This window comes from Bombina bombina, chromosome 1 (genome assembly GCF_027579735.1).
Source record: "Bombina bombina isolate aBomBom1 chromosome 1, aBomBom1.pri, whole genome shotgun sequence".
NCBI classification, from domain to species: Eukaryota; Metazoa; Chordata; class Amphibia; order Anura; family Bombinatoridae; genus Bombina; species Bombina bombina.
The window spans coordinates 1,361,731,674-1,361,752,535 of record NC_069499.1 but is presented as its reverse complement, the minus strand read 5'-3'; the positions used below and the strand labels follow the sequence as shown (position 1 = coordinate 1,361,752,535).

Here is a 20,862-nt window from a genome sequence, read left to right as displayed (position 1 = left end):
AAACAGCCTCCGAAGAAGCAAAAGTGTCAAATTTGTAAAATTTTGAAAAGGTATGAAGTGAAGACCAAGTTGCAGCCTTGCAAATCTGTTCAACAGAGGCCTCATTCTTAAAGGCCCAGGTGGAAGCCACAGCTCTAGTGGAATGAGCTGTAATTCTTTCAGGGGGCTGCTGTCCAGCAGTCTCATAGGCTAAATGTATTATGCTACGAAGCCAAAAAGAGAGAGAGGTGGCCGAAGCCTTTTGACCTCTCCTCTGTCCAGAATAAACGACAAACAGAGAAGAAGTTTGCCGAAAATCTTTAGTTGCCTGTAAGTAGAACTTCAGGGCACGGACTACGTCCAGATTATGCAAAAGACGTTCCTTCTTTGAAGAAGGATTAGGACATAATGATGGAACAACAATCTCTTGATTGATATTCCTGTTAGAAACTACCTTAGGTAAAAACCCAGGTTTAGTACGCAGAACTACCTTGTCTGAATGAAAAATCAGATAAGGAGAATCACAATGTAAGGCAGATAACTCAGAGACTCTTCGAGCCGAGGAAATAGCCATCAAAAACAGAACTTTCCAAGATAACAGCTTAATATCAATGGAATGAAGGGGTTCAAACGGAACACCTTGAAGAACTTTAAGAACTAAGTTTAAGCTCCACGGCGGAGCAACAGTCTTAAACACAGGCTTAATCCTAGCTAAAGCCTGACAAAAAGCCTGAACGTCTGGAACTTCTGCCAGACGTTTGTGTAAAAGAATAGACAGAGCAGAAATCTGTCCCTTTAACGAACTAGCAGATAAACCCTTTTCTAAACCCTCTTGTAGAAAAGACAATATCCTAGGAATCCTGACCTTACTCCATGAGTAACTCTTGGATTCACACCAATATAAATATTTACGCCATATCTTATGGTAAATTTTTCTGGTAACAGGTTTCCGAGCCTGTATTAATGTATCAATAACCGACTCCGAGAAACCACGCTTTGATAGAATCAAGCGTTCAATCTCCATGCAGTCAGCCTCAGAGAAATTAGGCTTGGATGGTTGAAAGGACCCTGAATTAGAAGGTCCTGCCTCAGAGGCAGAGACCATGGTGGACAGGACGACATGTCCACTAGGTCTGCATACCAGGTCCTGCGTGGCCACGCAGGCGCTATCAAAATCACAGATGCTCTCTCCTGTTTGATCCTGGCAATCAATCAAGGCAGCAACGGAAACGGAGGAAACACATAAGCCATCTTGAAACCCCAAGGGGCTGCTAGAGCATCTATCAGCACCGCTCCCGGGTCCCTGGATCTGGATCCGTAACAAGGAAGCTTGGCGTTCTGGCGAGACGCCATGAGATCCAGTTCTGGTTTGCCCCAACGATGAATCAGTTGAGCAAAGACCTCCGGATGAAGTTCCCACTCCCCCGGATGAAAAGTCTGGCGACTTAGAAAGTCCGCCTCCCAGTTCTCCACGCCTGGGATGTGGATCGCTGACAGGTGGCAAGAGTGAGACTCTGCCCAGCGAATTATCCTGGAGACTTCTAACATCGCTAGGGAACTCCTGGTTCCCCCTTGATGGTTGATGTAAGCCACAGTCGTGATGTTGTCCGACTGAAATCTGATGAACCTCAGTGTTGCTAACTGAGGCCAAGCTAGAAGAGCATTGAGTATTGCTCTTAATTCCAGAATATTTATTGGGAGGAGTTTCTCCTCCTGAGTCCACGATCCCTGAGCCTTCAGGGAGTTCCAGACTGCGCCCCAGCCTAGTAGGCTGGCATCTGTTGTTACAATCGTCCAATCTGGCCTGCGAAAAGTCATTCCTTTGGACAGATGAACCCGCGACAACCACCAGAGAAGAGAATCTCTGGCCTCCTGGTCCAGATTCAGTAGAGGGGACAGATCTGAATAATCCCCATTCCACTGACTTAGCATGCATAATTGCAGCGGTCTGAGATGCAGGCGCGCAAATGGCACTATGTCCATTGCCGCGACCATTAAGCAGATTACTTCCATGCACTGAGCTACTGATGGCCTTGGAATGGAATGAAGAACACGGCAAGCATTTAGAATCTTTGATAACCTGGACTCCGTCAGGTAAATCTTCATCTCTACAGAATCTATCAGAGTCCCTAGAAAAGGAACCCTTGTGAGTGGTAACAGAGAACTCTTTTCCACATTCACTTTCCACCCATGAGACCTCAGAAATGCAAGAACTATCTCTGTATGAGACTTTGCATTTTGAAAACTCGATGCTTGTATCAGAATGTCGTCTAGGTACGGAGCCACCGCTATGCCTCGCGGTCTTAGTACCGCCAGAAGTGAGCCCAGAACCTTTGTAAAAATTCGGGGGGGCCGTAGCTAACCCGAAGGGAAGAGCTACAAACTGGTAATGCCTGTCTAGAAAGGCAAACGTTAGGTACCGATAATGCTCTTTGTGAATCGGTATGTGAAGGTAGGCATCCTTTAAGTCCACAGTGGTCATATACTGACCCTCTTGGATCATGGGTAGGATGGTTCGAATAGTTTCCATTTTGAACGATGGAACCCTTAGGAACTTGTTTAAGATCTTTAGGTCCAAGATTGGTCTGAAGGTTCCCTCTTTTTTGGGAACCACAAACAGATTTGAGTAAAACCCTTGCCCTTGTTCCGTCCGCGGAACTGGGTGGATCACTCCCATTACTAAGAGGTCTTGTACACATTGTAGAAATGCCTCTTTCTTTATTAGGTTTGTTGATAACCTTGACAGATGAAATCTCCCTTGTGGAGGAGAAGCTTTGAAGTCCAGAAGGTATCCCTGAGATATGATCTCCAACGTCCAGGGATCCTGGACATCTCTTGCCCAAGCCTGGGCGAAGAGAGAGAGTCTGCCCCCCACTAGATCCGTTTCCGGATAGGGGGCCCTTCCTTCATGCTGTCTTAGGGGCAGAAGTAGGCTTTCTGGCCTGCTTGCCCTTGTTCCAGGACTGGTTGCTTTTCCAACCCTGTCGGTAACGAGCAGCAGTTCCTTCCTGTTTTGGAGCGCAGGAAGTTGATGCTGCTCCTGCCTTGAAATTACGAAAGGCACGAAAATTAGACTGTTTGGCCTTTGATTTGGCCCTATCCTGAGGAAGGGAGTGACCCTTACCTCCAGTAATGTCAGCAATAATTTCTTTCAAGCCGGGCCCGAATAAGGTTTGCCCTTTGAAAGGAACATTAAGCAATTTAGATTTAGAAGTCACATCTGCTGACCAGGATTTAAGCCATAGCGCTCTGCGCGCCTGGATGGCAAATCTGGAGTTCTTAGCCGTTAGTTTGGTTAAGTGCACAACGGCGTCCGAAACAAATGCATTAGCTAGCTTAAGTGCTTTAAGCTTGTTCATGATCTCATCCAATGGTGCTGTGCGAAAAGCCTCTTCTAGAGACTCAAACCAGAAAGCCGCCGCAGCAGTGACGGGCGCAATGCATGCAAGGGGCTGTAATATAAAACCTTGTTGAACAAACATTTTCTTAAGGTAACCTTCTAATTTTTTATCCATTGGATCTGAGAAAGCACAACTATCCTCCACCGGGATAGTGGTGCGCTTAGCTAAAGTAGAAACTGCTCCCTCCACCTTAGGGACCGTCTGCCATAAGTCTCGTGTGGTAGCGTCTATTGGGAACATTTTTCTAAATATCGGAGGAGGGGAAAAGGGCACACCGGGTCTATCCCACTCCTTGCTAATAATCTCTGTAAGCCTTTTAGGTATAGGAAAAACGTCAGTACACACCGGCACCGCATAGTATTTATCCAGCCTACATAACTTCTCTGGGATTGCAACCGTGTCACAATCATTCAGAGCCGCTAACACCTCCCCTAGCAATACACGGAGGTTCTTAAGCTTAAATTTAAAATTTGAAATCTCTGAATCCGGTCTCCCTGGATCAGATCCGTCACCCACAGAATGAAGCTCTGCGTCCTCATGTTCTGCAAATTGTGACGCAGTATCGGACATGGCTCTCGTGTCATCAGCGCGCTCTGTCCTTAACCCAGAGCTATCGCGCTTGCCTCTTAACTCAGGCAAATTAGATAATACTTCTTTCATAACATTAGCCATATCTTGCAAAGTGATTTGTAAGGGCCTTGATGTACTTGGCGCCACAACATCACGCACCTCCTGAGCGGGAGGCGCAGGTACTGACACGTGAGGAGAGTTAGGCGGCATAACTTCCCCCTCGATGTCTGGTGATAATTTCTTTACCGGTAAAGACTGACCTTTATTTAAAGTAATATCAATACAATTGGTACACATATTTCTATTGGGCTCCACATTGGCTTTTAAACATAATGAACAAGCAGATTCATCTGTATCAGACATGTTTAAACAGACTAGCAATGAGGCTAGCAAGCTTGGAAATTATTTTCAGAAAATTTTCAAGCAATGTAAAAACGCTGCTGCGCTTTTAAAAACACAAAAAGACAACTACAGTTGAAATAACAATGAACTAATTCAGTTATAGCAACCAAATCTTTACATTAAATGTATGAAATTAGCAGAGGATTGCACCCACTAGCAAAAGGATGATTAACCCCTTAATACCCAAAAACGGATAATCAATTTAACAGTTAACGTTTTTATCACAGTCAAACACACTGTCACAGGTCTGCTGTGACTGATTACCTCCCTCAAATATAAATTTTGAAGACCCCTGAGCTCTCTGGAGACGTCCTGGATCAAGGAGGAAGAAACAGGAAGACTATGATTGAATTTTAACTGCGCAACAAGGCGCTAACAAAAAGCCCCTCCCACTCATATTACAACAGTGGGAGACCAGCTATAACGGTTTCTATGCAGAAATATACGTTAGCCATGTGGAAAAAATCATGCCCCAAGAGATTTACCACCAAAGTACCTCACAAAACGATTAACATGCCAGTAAACGTTTTTAAAAACAACACTTCAGATTTGTGTAAAGTTATCACTAAGCCTGCTACCAGTCGCTTCTACTGCAGTTAAGGCTCATACATTATTCCAGTATTAACAGTATTTTTTCAGTCAAAGTCTATTCCCTAGAAAATAACTCTACTGTGCATACATTTACCAGCCTGATACCAGTCGCTACTACTGCATTTTAGGCTGTACTTACATCATATGGGTATCGGCAGTGTTTTCTTAGTCAATTCCATTCCTAGAAAATATTTTACTGCACATACCTCATTTGCAGGGGACCCCGCATGCTATTCCCTTTTCTGAAGTTACCCCACTCCTCAGAATGTGCGAGAACAGCCAGTGGATCTTAGTTACGTCTGCTAAGATCATAGAAAACGCAGGCAGATTCTTCTTCTAAATACTGCCTGAGAGAAAAAACAGCACACTCCGGTGCCATTTAAAATAACAAACTTTTGATTGAAGAATAATTAAGTAAAAAACTCCTAACTCCTCTCACGACCTCCTTCTTTGTTGAGAGTTGCAAGAGAATGACTGGGTATGACATGTGAGGGGAGGAGCTATATAGCAGCTCTGCTTGGGTGATCCTCTTGCAACTTCCTGTTGGGAAGGAGAATATATCCCATAAGTAATGGATGAACCGTGGACTGAACACACTTAACAAGAGAAAAGTACCACTTACTGTTTTGTTCATCCTTCCCATAATCAATTTCTATGCTTATACAGTATTTGTGGAACCCTATGTCCTATGATCCCTTACATGATCTAACATCAAAAATTCCCTACACACCATTTTTAGCTTTTGTCTTTACCCATTTTGGATTACACAGATTTTGTCCAAATTGCAACTATCAGGAGCTTCATGTACTACAAGTAATGAATGATCTCAGTACCGAAGAAAAAGGTTTCATTTTCTGTTTTTGGAAGATATCATACAATAATAGCAGTGTAACATGGTTGTTGTAGTTAAAGGGATGGTAATCACAGGCTATTTGGAAGTTAATAGTGAAACTGCTGTGTGTGTGTGTGTGGGGGGGGGGGGGGGTTTATTGGTACCTTTGCTTGATAGCAAGATCACGCATAAATGGGTTAAAAAAAGGTCTGTAGTTTATTAACTCGCCCGCCACTACTGTTATCCCACTTAGAAGAATGCTTTTTTCAAGCGGTGACATAATCACCGCTCATTCAATGTTTGTGCAAACTATACGGTAAGAGAGGATGGCAGTGGTGGGGATGAATCTAATAAAACCCCGGATACGATCTTGCTAGCAAATAAAGGTAAAAATAAACTTTTGTCCACAATGATTTTATTATTCACTTATTCACCAAATAGCCTGTGTTTTCCATCACTTTAAGGTTTTTCTATGTGCAGAGGACAATTGTCAATTGCCAAATAGCGAGAGGCGCAAACCTCTGGCCTGCTCCCCACAGTAAAAATATGCGCTGAGTAACGGCTGACAAGAAAAAACAAACAAAAGAAACAGCGTGCTCAAATGAACAGCATGTCTGAATCGGCCAGTCATAAAAAACAGAATTTATGCTTACCTGATAAATTACTTTCTCCAACGGTGTGTCCGGTCCACGGCGTCATCCATAACTTGTGGGAATATTCTCTTCCCCAACAGGAAATGGCAAAGAGCACAGCAAAAGCTGTCCAATAAAGCCCCTCCCAGGCTCCGCCCCCCCCAGTCATTCGACCAACGGTTAGGAGAAAAAAAAGGAGAAAATATAGGGTGCCGTGGTGACTGTAGTGTATAGAGAAAGAAATTTTTCAAACCTGATTAAAAAACCAGGACGGGCCTTGGACCGGACACACCGTTGGAGAAAGTAATTTATCAGGTAAGCATAAATTCTGTTTTCTCCAACATTGGTGTGTCCGGTCCACGGCGTCATCCATAACTTGTGGGAACCAATACCAAAGCTTTAGGACACGGATGAAGGGAGGGAGCAAATCAGGTTACCTAAACAGAAGGCACCACGGCTTGCAAAACCTTTCTCCCAAAAATAGCCTCCGAAAAAGCATAAGTATCAAATTTGTAGAATTTGGCAAAAGTGTGCAGAGAAGACCAAGTCGCTGCCTTACATATCTGATCAACAGAAGCCTCGTTCTTGAAGGCCCATGTGGAAGCCACAGCCCTAGTAGAGTGAGCTGTGATTCGTTTAGGAGGCTGCCGTCCGGCAGTCTCATAAGCCAATCGGATGATGCTTTTCAGCCAGAAAGAAAGAGAGGTAGCAGTAGCTTTTTGTCCTCTCCTCTTACCAGAATAAATGACAAACAAAGAAGAAGTTTGTCTGAAATCCTTTGTTGCTTCTAAATAGAACTTTAAAGCACGGACTGCATCTAAATTGTGTAACAAACGTTCCTTCTTTGAAACTGGATTCGGACACAAAGAAGGAACAACTATTTCCTGGTTAATATTCTTGTTGGAAACGACTTTTGGAAGAAAACCAGGCTTGGTACGCAAAACAACCTTATCTGAATGGAACACCAGATAGGGTAGATCACACTGCAAAGCAGATAATTCAGAAACTCTTCTAGCAGAAGAGATAGCAACCAAAAACAGAACTTTCCAAGATAGTAACTTGATATCTATGGAATGTAAAGGTTCAAACGGAACCCCTTGAAGAACTGAAAGAACTAAATTTAGACTCCACGGAGGAGTCAAGGGTCTGTAAACAGGCTTGATTCTGACCAAAGCCTGTACAAAAGCTTGTACATCTGGCACAGCTGCCAGTCGTTTGTGTAACAAGACAGATAAAGCAGAAATCTGTCCTTTTAAAGAACTCGCTGACAATCCCTTATCCAAACCTTCTTGGAGAAAGGAGAGGATCTTAGGAATTTTAATCTTACTCCAGGAGAATCCCTTGGATTCACACCAACAGATATATCTTTTCCATATTTTATGGTAAATCATTCTAGTTACAGATTTTCTGGCTTGGACCAGAGTATCTATCACTGAATCTGAAAACCCACGTTTGGATAAAATCAAACGTTCAATTTCCAAGCAGTCAGCTGCAGAGAAACTAGATTTGGATGTTCGAATGGACCTTGTACTAGAAGATCCTGTCTCAAAGGTAGCTTCCATGGTGAAGCCGATGACATATTCACCAGGTCTGCATACCAAGTCCTGCGCGGCCACGCAGGAGCTATCAGAATCACTGAGGCCTTCTCCTGTTTGATCCTGGCTACAAGCCTGGGAAGGAGAGGGAACGGTGGAAACGCATAAGCTAGGTTGAACGACCAAGGCGCCACTAATGCATCCACTAGAGTCGCCTTGGGATCCCTGGATCTGGACCCGTAGCAAGGAACCTTGAAGTTCTGACGAGACGCCATCAGATCCATGTCTGGAATGCCCCATAAGTGAGTCAACTGGGCAAAAACCTCCGGGTGGAGTTCCCACTCCCCCGGATGGAAAGTCTGACGACTCAGATAATCCGCCTCCCAGTTGTCTACTCCTGGGATGTGAATTGCAGATAGGTGGCATGAGTGATCCTCCGCCCATTTGATGATTTTGGATACCTCTCTCATCGCCAAGGAACTCTTTGTTCCCCCCTGATGGTTGATGTAAGCTACAGTCGTCATGTTGTCTGACTGGAATCTTATGAATCCGGCCTTCGCTAGTTGAGGCCAAGCCCGGAGAGCATTGAATATCGCTCTCAGTTCCAGGATGTTTATCGGGAGAAGAGACTCTTCCCGAGACCATAGACCCTGAGCTTTCAGGGAATCCCAGACCGCGCCCCAGCCTAATAGACTGGCGTCGGTCGTGACAATGACCCACTCTGGCCTGCGGAAACTCATTCCCTGAGACAGGTGATCCTGGGACAACCACCAACGGAGTGAGTCTCTGGTCATCTGGTCTACTTCAATCTTTGGAGACAAGTCTGTATAGTCCCCATTCCACTGCTTGAGCATGCACAGTTGTAATGGTCTTAGATGAATTCGAGCAAAAGGAACTATGTCCATTGCTGCAACCATCAACCCTACTACTTCCATGCACTGAGCTATGGAAGGCTGCAGAATAGAGAGAAGAACTTGACAAGCGTTTAGAAATGAAGATCTTTTTGACAGAGGTCAGAGAGTCAAAGCTTCTAAAGAATCTATTATTATTCCCAAAAAGGGAACTCTTGTCGCTGGAGACAGGGAACTCTTTTCTACGTTCACCTTCCACCCGTGAGATCTGAGAAAGGCTAGAACAATGTCTGTATGAGCCTTTGCTTTGGAAAGAGACGACGCTTGAATTAAAATGTCGTCCAGATAAGGTGCCACTGCAATACCCCTTGGTCTTAGAACCGCTAGAAGGGACCCGAGCACCTTTGTGAAAATTCTGGGAGCAGTGGCTAGCCCGAATGGGAGAGCCACGAACTGATAATGTTTGTCCAGAAAGGCGAACCTTAGGAACTGATGATGATCTTTGTGGATAGGAATATGTAGATACGCATCCTTTAAATCCACGGTAGTCATATATTGACCCTCCTGGATTGTAGGTAAAATTGTTTGAATGGTTTCCATTTTGAACGATGGAACTCTGAGAAATTTGTTTAGAATTTTTAAATCCAGAATTGGTCTGAAAGTTCCCTCTTTTTTGGGAACTACAAACAGATTTGAGTAAAACCCCTGACCTTGTTCCACAGTTGGAACTGGGTGTATCACTCCCATCTTTAACAGGTCTTCTACACAATGTAAGAATGCCTGTCTCTTTATTTGGTTTGAAGATAAGTGAGACATGTGGAACCTTCCCCTTGGAGGAAGTTCCTTGAATTCTAGAAGATAACCCTGAGAGACTATTTCTAGTGCCCAGGGATCTTGAACATCTCTTGCCCAAGCCTGAGCAAAGAGAGAGAGTCTGCCCCCTACTAGATTTGGTCCCGGATCGGGGGCTACCCCTTCATGCTGTTTTGGTAGCAGCAGCAGGCTTCTTGGCCTGTTTACCCTTGTTCCAGCCTTGCATTGGTTTCCAAGCTGGTTTAGTCTGGGAAGCGTTACCCTCTTGTCTAGAGGCTGCAGAGTTGGAAGCCGGTCCGTTCCTGAAATTGCGAAAAGGAACGAAAATTGGACTTATTCTTAGCCTTGAAAGGTCTATCTTGTGGGAGGGCATGGCCCTTTCCCCCAGTGATGTCTGAAATAATCTCTTTCAATTCTGGCCCAAAAAGGGTCTTACCTTTGAAAGGGATATTAAGCAATTTTGTCTTGGAAGATACGTCCGCCGACCAAGACTTTAGCCAGAGCGCTCTGCGCGCCACAATTGCAAACCCTGAATTTTTCGCCGCTAACCTCGCTAACTGCAAAGAGGCGTCTAAAATAAAGGAATTAGCTAACTTAAGTGCGTGAATTCTGTCCATGACTTCCTCATACGGAGTCTCCCTACTGAGCGACTTTTCCAGTTCCTCGAACCAGAACCACGCCGCTGTAGTGACAGGAATAATGCACGAAATAGGTTGAAGGAGGTAACCTTGCTGTACAAAAATCTTTTTAAGCAAACCCTCCAACTTTTTATCCATAGGATCTTTGAAAGCACAATTGTCCTCAATGGGAATGGTCGTGCGTTTGGCTAGTGTAGAAACCGCCCCCTCGACCTTAGGGACTGTTTGCCATAAGTCCTTCCTGGGGTCGACCATAGGGAACAATTTCTTAAATATAGGAGGAGGGACAAAAGGTATGCCTGGCTTCTCCCACTCCTTATTCACTATGTCCGCCACCCGTTTAGGTATCGGAAAGGCATCAGGGTGCACCGGGACCTCTAGGAACTTGTCCATCTTGCACAATTTTTCTGGGATGACCAGATTGTCACAATCATCCAGAGTAGATAGCACCTCCTTAAGTAATGCGCGGAGATGCTCTAATTTAAATTTAAATGTCACAACATCAGGTTCTGCCTGCTGAGAAATTCTTCCTGTATCAGAAATTTCTCCATCTGACAAACCCTCCCTCACTGCCACTTCAGACTGGTGTGAGGGTATGACAGAAAAATTATCATCAGCGCCCTCCTGCTCTACAGTGTTTAAAACAGAGCAATCGCGCTTTCTCTGAAATGCTGGCATTTTGGATAAAATATTAGCTATGGAGTTATCCATTACTGCCGTCAATTGTTGCATAGTAACAAGCATTGGCGCGCTAGAAGTACTAGGGGTCGCCTGCGCGGGAATAACTGGTATAGACACAGAAGGAGAGGATGTAGAACTATCTCTACTTCCTACATCTGAGGAATCATCCTGGGCAACCTTACTATTTGTGACAGTACTGTCCTTACTATGTTTGGACGCTATGGCACAATTATCACATATATTTGAAGGAGGAACCACATTGGCTTCCATACATACAGAACATGATCTATCTGAAGGTACAGACATGTTAAACAGGCTTAAACTGGTTAATAAAGCACAAAAAAACGTTTTAAAACAAAACCGTTACTGTCTCTTTAAATGTTAAACAGGGCACACTTTATTACTGAATATGTGAAAAACTATGAAGGAATTATCCAATCTTTCACCACAGTGTCTTAATGCATTCAAAGTATTGCACCCCAATTTTCAAGCTGTTAACCCTTAAAATGTGGAAACCGGAGCCGTTTGCAATTTTAACCCCACTACAGTCCCAGCCACAGCCTTTGTTGCGACTTCACCAAACCCAGGGGGGTATACGATACCAATTCAAGCCTTCTAGGAACGTTTTCAGTGGATACCAGACCCTCACACATGCAGCTGCATGCACTGTACTCAAAAGTAACTGCGCAATAATGGCGCGAAAATGAGGCTCTGCCTACTATAGTGAAAGGCCCTTCCTGACTGGGAAGGTGTCTAAACTAGTGCCTGGCGATAAAAACGTTCCCCAAACAATAAAAGTGTGAAAATTACTTCAAACTTTAAAAAACAACTTAAATAAACAATCGATTTAGCCCTTAAGAGTGTCCACCAATTAATAGCCCATAATAAGCCCTTTATTCTTTCTAAGTCTAAGAAAATGGCTTACCGATCCCCATGAGGGAAAATGACAGCCTTCCAGCATTACACAGTCTTGTTAGAAAAATGGCTAGTCATACCTTGAGCAGAAAAGTCTGCAAACTGTTCCCCCCAACTGAAGTTCTCTCAGCTCAACAGTCCTGCGTGGGAACAGCAATTGATTTTAGTTACTGCTGCTAAAATCATACTCCTCTTTTAAACAGAACTCTTCATCTCTTTCTGTTTCAGAGTAAATAGTACATACCAGCACTATTTTAAAATAACAAACTCTTGATAGAAGAATAAAAAACTACAACTAAACACCACATACTCTTCACCATCTCCGTGGAGATGCTACTTGTTCAGAGCGGCAAAGAGAATGACTGGGGGGCGGAGCCTGGGAGGGGCTATATGGACAGCTTTTGCTGTGCTCTTTGCCATTTCCTGTTGGGGAAGAGAATATTCCCACAAGTTATGGATGACGCCGTGGACCGGACACACCAATGTTGGAGAAATGTGCGCTTATACATACAGTAGTGGCATGTACCGTTGTCCTTACTCCAGTGGGAGGGCCCGGTTCTGCCGCTGTAGTAATACGCACACTGTTCAGCCCCATCTCAGTCTCAAAGGCAAAAGGCACTGATCTCTCAATAAAAGATAGTGACTCAGTCTGTCTGCTCACCCAAACATCTAAAATAATAAATGAAAACAGGGCGATGGAATCCACCACTTTGTTGGTATTCCCCATATGTCTCATGAGTCTATAAAGTCAGTACACGCATGTCTGTCCCTGTGCCCCACTCTTTGAGGGCAAGGGGCTATAATCAGGATTTACCACGTTTCTATTCTGTCATCCAGCAGGAGTCCTGTAAAATAAAGAGGAAATTCAGTGTAACACCATTTGCCTGAAGGCAGGATAGCATAAGAACACTAGAGGAGGCAAATGAACTTCCATGCGACCACCGGCAGCTGAATTGCTTAAAAACTCTACGAAGAGAATTACATGGTTTTCTACAACTCCCCTGTCCTCTCTTTAAGGAAACAATCCACTGATGACAATAACATTCAAAATCTTGAGCAGAACACCTCTCTGCCTACCTCCATGAAACGAGGGTAGGGGAAGAGGGACGCATATTAAATGCTCTGTTTGGGGTGGCTTTGCCTCCGACTGGTGGCCAGATGAAGTATTTTCCATAGGTAATTAATGTATTTGTGGACTCTCACTGCCAATAGAAAGAAACAAACAATATACCCACTGAGAAACACAGACTGTATAATGAAGAAGCAGTTGAGAGGACAGTGGACCTTTGACTTGAATGAGAGGGGACATTGAGTGACTCTTCTTAATGGGTCTGAGGTGCAGAGGAAGAGAGATTATGGGGCAAAACAATATCAGGAGGCTGATACTCTTTTGTGTTTTATTTGTTTTATAGAATTATAAAAAGTTGGAAAAGAAAGAGTGATGTAATCTTCTCTGAGGATCTTCTCTGCAAGTGGGTCTGAAGCCATACTAGTGCTGTTAACGTAATGTTGACTTTGTACATCATAACTATTTCCCTTTAAAGAGGGGGATAGGAAACAGCGTTACTAAAATAAAAATTCTCAACTCATTCAATATGTTTTAAGAGTTTAATAAAAAAATATCAAATATACAATAACAAAAAAATTCTAAAAAGTGATACTTGCACTGGTTCTATCGCAATCATATTGGAAAGTCACGGTACACAGTACATAGCATGAGCACTGCAACCAAGTAAACAGGATAACCGATCGGAAAAACCTTGATAGTCCACTACACGTTTCAAGGAGAAACTCCTCCATCAGGTGGCCTGGATCACAGCATTCAGCATTTTACTTTTATAGCTGAATTTGTGACCTTCCATTAAGATCAGAATAGTATAATCCTGTAATCTGTATAAATCAGGTCATGTTTGAAACAGTATCTGCAAGTATCACAAGTGTTCCACATATACACAGATGGCATAAACCGTAAGCTTCTGTCTAACAAACTATCCTGTGTGAATCAACCACCGCTTATAAATCAATTGTAATATTGCTATATTGAATACATACATAGTAAAGAACAGTTGTTATAACAGATTGACTTTTTTAAGAAACCAATAAAAAACCTTTTATCGTATCATTGCTGCTATAGGTTCATTTTATGTATGATAATGATTTGAGTAGATATATCCAATAGAATACAAGTTTCAAAAAGTCGTTACATCAAAAACAATATATATGTCATGATGACAAACATGGATTAACTAATTAAACTCAAAATATATAGTAAAGAACATTGCATTAATGTAAATAGAAAAATAAACACAGTCCCTCAAAAGTTTTATGCTTCCAATTGTTTAAAATAAAGGTACATTGAGAAAACCACTGTTTGAAATCTAAAAAAACAAGGTTATTAAATACATAACATGTTGCTAAAGTTTCCCCTTGATTATACAAAATTATTACAAAATAATTGGCAGGAGTCTTAGCCAAATCGAAAAAAATACCTATAGATCATGAGTTTTGCCCCATACTTATGTTAGCTTTTCCATATACATATCCTGTTCACACACCCTCAAGAGAATATTAAGTTTAGTATAAATAAAAACATTTAATCAAATAAAGGGCCAGATTACAAGTGGAGTGCTATTTAACGCTCCCGCAAGAGCATTAACTGCACAAAAAGTAAGCTTTTTGCGTGTCGGGTTGTGCTCATATTAACCGTTAAAAGTAAACAGTTCTCACTTGCTCGCTAACCCGACGTGCGTAAAAAGCTGAACTTAGAATATTGCACGCACAAGAACATATTCCCCCATAGAAAGTTAATGGAGCAAAAAAAAAAAAGGGGGGGGGGCAACCTACTTGTGCATATTCTCAAGTGTGCTAACCTCTTTAATGATTTGTTTTTTTAGATCTCAAACAGTGGTTTTCTAAATGTACCTCAAAGGGACAGTCTACTCCAGAATTTGTATTGTTTAAAAAGATAGATAATCCCTTTATTACCCATTCCCCAGTTTTGTATAACCAACACGGTTATAGTAATATATTTTTACCTCTGTGATTACCTTGTATCTAAGTCTCTGTAGACTGCCTCCTTATTTCAGTTCTTTTAACACATTCATTTTAGCCAATCAGTGCTGACTCTTAAACGCCATGGAAGTGAGCACAATGTTATCTATATGGCACACATGAACTAGCAGTGTCTAACTGTCAAAATGCACTGAGATGAGAGGCAGTTTAACGGCTTAGAAATTTGCCTATGAGCCTACCTAGGTTTAGCTTTCCACAAAGAATGCCAAGAGGGCAAAGCAAATTTGATGATCAAAGTAAAATTAGAGAGTTGTTTAAAATTGCATGCCATATTGGAATCATTTAAATTTAATTTTGACTAGACTGTCCCTTTAATTTTAAACTTTTGTGAGCGTAAAACATTTAAGAGACTGTGTTTTTTCTATTTACATTAATGCAATGTTATTTACAATATATTATAAATTCGAATGGTTAATCATTCTGTCAGCCATCATGACTTAAATCGTTTTTGATGTAACGACTTTTTGGATACATCTTCTCGAATCATTATCATACATACTATGAACCTATTAGCAGCAATGATACGATAAAAGAAGATGTTTTATTGGTTAATTCACACAGGACAATTTGTTACATGGACGCTTACGGTTTATGCTGTCTGTATATATGTGAAAAACTAGTGATACTTGCACTGTCATACAGATACTGTTTCTAACATAACATATGATTTATACAGATTACAGGATTATACTATTCTAAACTTAATGGAAGGTCACCAACTTCAGCTATAAAAGGAAATGCTGAATGCTGCGATCCAGGCCACCTGATGAAGAGGATTTCCTCTTTGAAACGCATAGTGGACTATCGAGACTTTTCCGGTCGGTTATCCTGTTTGCTTGGTTGTTCATGCTTGTACTATAAATTTCCAATATGATTGCGATATAACCAGTGCAAATACCACTTTTTTGTATTTTTATTTATTCTTTAATTTTTGTTACTGTAGGGTTGATATTTTTTTATGGAACTCATTAAACATAGAGTTGAGAATTTTTATTTTATTTTATAAGTGCTGTTTCCTATCCCCCTCTTTGAAGGGAGATAGTTATGATGCTTTGTATATTTCATTTCAAGATAGCTGCTTTGACATATATTTAAACAATTTATATTACACATTGTTACTATATATTGATATTCCAAGCATTATTTTTTTGGTGTATTCTAAATAGTCTTTTTTGAGTATTGTATGCACTTTTTATTTTCCAATTTGCTTTTTGGCAAAAACTGACAGAATATAGGAGCTCTCCTTGAAGGTATATCTCTTTAAAAAAGTAATGTTGATATCACAATCTATGCCATTGAACGTATATGGTTGTTTTCTTATTTTTGGAAAGGTGTAATAAATAAAGTTAAAAAAAAAAAAAATTACATACAAAGCATGTGTCTTTCTTGTTACAATAAATAAATATAATGAAAACATTCAGATTTTTTTTTTCCGTTTACTTCTATTGCAGTATGTCTAAAAATATTTCTTATATTATAAAAATATACAATCTCTTAGATATGAAAAGGGATAACCAGCTTTTGATTTCCCTACATGGATATGACCTTCACCTGTTATAGTTTAGACATTGTGTTAGAATATAAGAAAATGTATTCTTACCTGATAAATTTGTTTCCTCTTGGACATGACGAGTCCACGTAGCATCTTCATTACTTATGGGATATTCTCCTCCTGCCTGCAGGAGGCGGCAAAGAGCACCTACAGCAAAGCTGTTAAATAGTCCCTCCCTTCCCCTCCAACCCAGTCATTCGACCGAAGTTAGGAAGAGAAGGGAAAAACCAAAGGTGCAGATGTGTATGAAGTTTAGAAAAAATAACATCCTGTCTAAAAAGACAGGGCGGGCTGTGGACTGGTCATGTCCAAAAGGAAACAAATTTATCAGGTAAGAATAAATGTTCTTTTCCTCTTAAGGACATGACGAGTCCACGGATCATCTTCATTACTTATGGGATACAATACCCAAGCTTAGAGGACACAGATGATATGGGAGGGACAAGACAGGATACCTAAACAGAAGGCACCACTGCTTGAAGAACCTTTCTCCCAAAAGCCGCCTCAGCTGAAATTTGTAGAATTTAGAAAAAGTGTGAAGAGAGGACCAAGTAGCAGCTTTAAAAAATCTGTTCAACAATCGCTTCATTCTTGAATGCCCATGGAGAAGCCACAGCTCTAGTAGAATGAGCAGTAATCCTCTAAGGAGGCTGCTTCCCAGCAGTTTCATAAGCAAAGCGAATGATACTCCTCAACCAAAAAGAAAGCGAAATAGCCGTCGCCTTTTGACCCCTTCGTTTCCCTGAGAAAACAACAAATAAAGAAGAAGACTGATGAAAATCCATTGTCGCCTGTAAATAAAACTTCAAAGCACAAACAACATCAAGATTGTGCAAAAGACGCTCCTTCTGAGAAGAAGGATTAGGGCACAACGAAGGTACAACAATCTCCTGGTTAATGTTTATGTCCGAAACTACCTTAGGAAGAAAACCCAACTTGGTACGCAAGACAACCTTATCTGCATGAAAAATGAGATAAGGGGAAGCGCACTGCAACGCCGAGAGCTCGGACACTCTACGAGCTGAAGAAATAGCAACCAGAAATAAAACTTTCCAAGACAGAAGTTTAATGTCCAAGGAATGCATAGGTTCAAATGGAACCCCTTGAAGAACATTAAGAACCAAATTAAGACTCTATGGCGGAGCAATAGGCTTGAATACAGGTCTGATCCTGACCAGAGCCTGACAGAAAGTTTGAACATCTGGAACCTCTGCCAGACATTTACACCTGAAAGAAACCACCTCCGAATCTGAAAAAGGTGCTGAACTTCCAGAATCAGAAAGTTCACCTTCAGATAAAGACTCCGAACCCTCCAACTCATGTTCTTGAGAGGGTAAACTTGAAAATGACACCAATGCATCAGCATTCCTACTGACTACATGGTCACTCCTTCTTTTACGTCTGTCTTGAAACATGGGAAAGACAGATAATGTATCAGAAATAGAAGAAGACACTACTTTAGCTATGTCCATTAAGGAAATATTTGAAGCTAAAGGAGTAGTACAGGGCACTGCTTGAGCGGGCGAAATCTCTTGGGACATTTGGGGAGACCGCTGCAAAATACTCTGAATCTCATCTTGAGACCCCTGAGAAGCATCCGCCTTAGAAGAGGTCTGCTCATGAAAAATCCCCTCTTTGTAACTCAAGGCCCTCTCAACACATGAGGGACAAAAAGGAATAGGGGGTTCAACCTGAGCATTCAAACACATAGAGCAAAGAACAGATTGATCAGCTCCTGTATCCATCTTTCACATAAACGTTTTTTTTTTTTAATATATACAACTGTGTCTTTAAGACAGAACACAAGGATATCCCATAAAGGTAAATCCCCAACAAGCAACAATTTGAGATGGAAAAATTAACTTAAACCGTTATAGAAATAACCAACCTGTGCCTTTAAATTCTAAACACAAAAAAATTTTCTGCCGTTTTTATAATAGAGTAAAATCACGAAAATAATGTTTGTTCAGACACAACTACACATCAGCAGCCTGCTGAGGTGCCTACCTGCCACCAAACAAGCGACCGACCTCCTAGGAACAACCGGATGTTGATATCAGAGCACCGGAGGAAAAACAGAAATCACTGCTTGCCGAGAGCACTACTACCGCCTGACTAAATATGTTATAAACAGTAGCCATGCGGCAGTAGAACTCCATGCGACTTCTCAGCCCGGATAGCAACCAGAATGAGGAAGCGCGCAGAAATAGGCCCCGCCCATAGTGGGCGTACCTCAAGGAACCCTATCTAGCCCGGCATCCATATTAAAATACATAAAATGTAATAAAATAAAAGCAGTCTCCCCAGTGCCTGTACATACTTTCTTGCAAAATGACAACCCCTATATCTTGATAAGGGGAGTCTTGTCCCGGAGCTGCACTAGCAGCTTATCATAGTGAAAAAAATTAATATAAGTTAAGTGCCATAATCACTCTGCCCCAGAATGAAAAAATAGCACTTACCTCAATGTTGCCCGATAGCAGGGTTGTCCATTAGGTGTAAGAGGATCCTATTTCTCCCTCTCATAGCCCTGTGGAAGCAGATCAGCCTGAGTTACCATGCGCTTAGGCTATCTATAATGGGGCAGCAACATCTTAGGAGGCGCAGTGAGAATTATGTCCCACCAGTTCCTAATGCTTTAAAGCCACCAAAAAGCCCTACTGTAGAGACTGATTAGGCTTAGGCTACACCCCAGATCAAAGTAGCACATTCTGGCACTACTTAAAAACAACAAACTCTTGATTGAAGAATCTTTTCTCTAACATCTCACTTTGCCATCTCCTATTACTAACGCAGGCAAAGAGAATGACTGGGTTGGAGGGGAAGGGAGGGACTATTTAACAGCTTTGCTGTAGGTGCTCTTTGCCGCCTCCTGCAGGTAGGAGGGGAATATCCCATAAGAAATGAAGATGATCTGTGGACTTGTCATGTCCTTAAGAGGAAAAACCTTTTCTCCCAGTTATAACTAGAGCAGCAGAAAGCTATCTGGAGCCTCCCATTTATACCTGTGCTTTTCCACCAAGGCGAGACACAAAGACTTCTTGACTCCTTGTCTGGTCTGTGACCTTGATGCCATGCCTGACTTGAATGTGCTTTTCAAGGATGAGGCGGCTGCTAAAGGTGCGCTTTCCCTCTGTACAATACCTAGGTGAGATCCAATGGAAAGATGTAAGAAACATGCATGCAAAATACAGAGCTACTCCATTATAGGATAGTGCACCAAGTAAGTTGCACGCCCAGAAGTGCTGAGCAGGTCATACTAAAACTTACATTATGTGTTTCAGATTTACCATTGATCTAAGAAGATGCACGTTTCAGGTAAGTAAAGGAAATAGCAGACTGGAGGTCCCGATGACACAGTAAAACTAGTTTACTAACCTGCATGGGTACACCCGTTTAATGCCCTCATGGTTGACCCTCACATGCCGACGCAAACTCGGGGCTGAGCAGAATGACCGTTCACAGAGACGACATGGAAACTTCTTTACTGACTGAGTAACAGAGAGAAAGAGAGAGTTATGTGTGAAACAACATTAAATGTACTGATAGCAAAAAAACAGCCTAAGCAACCATACACGTGTGTGTATATATGTATTGAATATATATATATATATATATATATATATATATATATATATATATATATATATATAGGGAAGGCGACCACTCATTTGAAAGAGGGGTATATGAACTTCCAAATAAGGGGTCGCTTGTCCCTGTAGCCAAAAAAAAGGGGGTGGGGAGTCTCCGTTAAATAACATTATAAATACTGTTGCTTTGTTCTGTTGGTATTGCCTGGGCTAAGCATAAGGCTATCCTATGAATTAGATAAGTTTATACTTTTAGGAAATATAGGGCAGACTTGCTGAGCCTATGGCTCTTATCAACCATCAAAATCTATGTTTCTATGCAAATCTAAGATAATGGGTAATAAAAGGGATTATTTATCTATTTGAGTTTACAGCAACTATAATAGATTTCCAATAACTATTATACAACATAAACTGTAAGCAATAAAGTGCCTGAGACATATTTATTTAAAAAATTAAAGAAACCAATATTGGCAGGCACAATGGGCCTGCTTTTCTTAAAGGGACATTAAACCCAATTTTTTTATTTCATGATTTAGAAAGAATATATCATTTTAAACAACTTTTTAATTTACTTCTATTATCTAGTTTGCTTCATGCTCTTGATATCCTTTGCTGAAAAGCATATCTAGATAGGCTCAGAAGCTGCTGATTGGTGGCTGCATATAGCTGTCTCGTGTGATTGGCTCACCCATGTGCATTGCTATTTCTTAAACAAAGAATATCTAAAGAATCAAGCAAATTAGATAATAGAAGTAAATTGGAATGTTGTTTAAAATTGTGTTCTCTACCTGAATCATGAAAGAAA

General features: G+C 41.5%; 1 protein-coding gene across 2 annotated transcripts in view; it reads right to left on the bottom strand.

Moving 5' to 3' along the window:
* ZNF687 (zinc finger protein 687) overlaps nucleotides 1–20,862 on the bottom strand; it is a 170,312-nt gene that overhangs the window by 8,424 nt on the left and 141,026 nt on the right. For both annotated transcript variants that reach the window (XM_053703779.1, XM_053703788.1), the window contains exons 7-8: nucleotides 19,843–19,955; nucleotides 19,470–19,608 (exon numbers count right to left, since the gene is read on the bottom strand). In XM_053703779.1, the coding sequence (XP_053559754.1) occupies nucleotides 19,470–19,608; nucleotides 19,843–19,955 (252 nt within the window). The remainder of the gene's footprint in view (nucleotides 1–19,469; nucleotides 19,609–19,842; nucleotides 19,956–20,862) is intronic.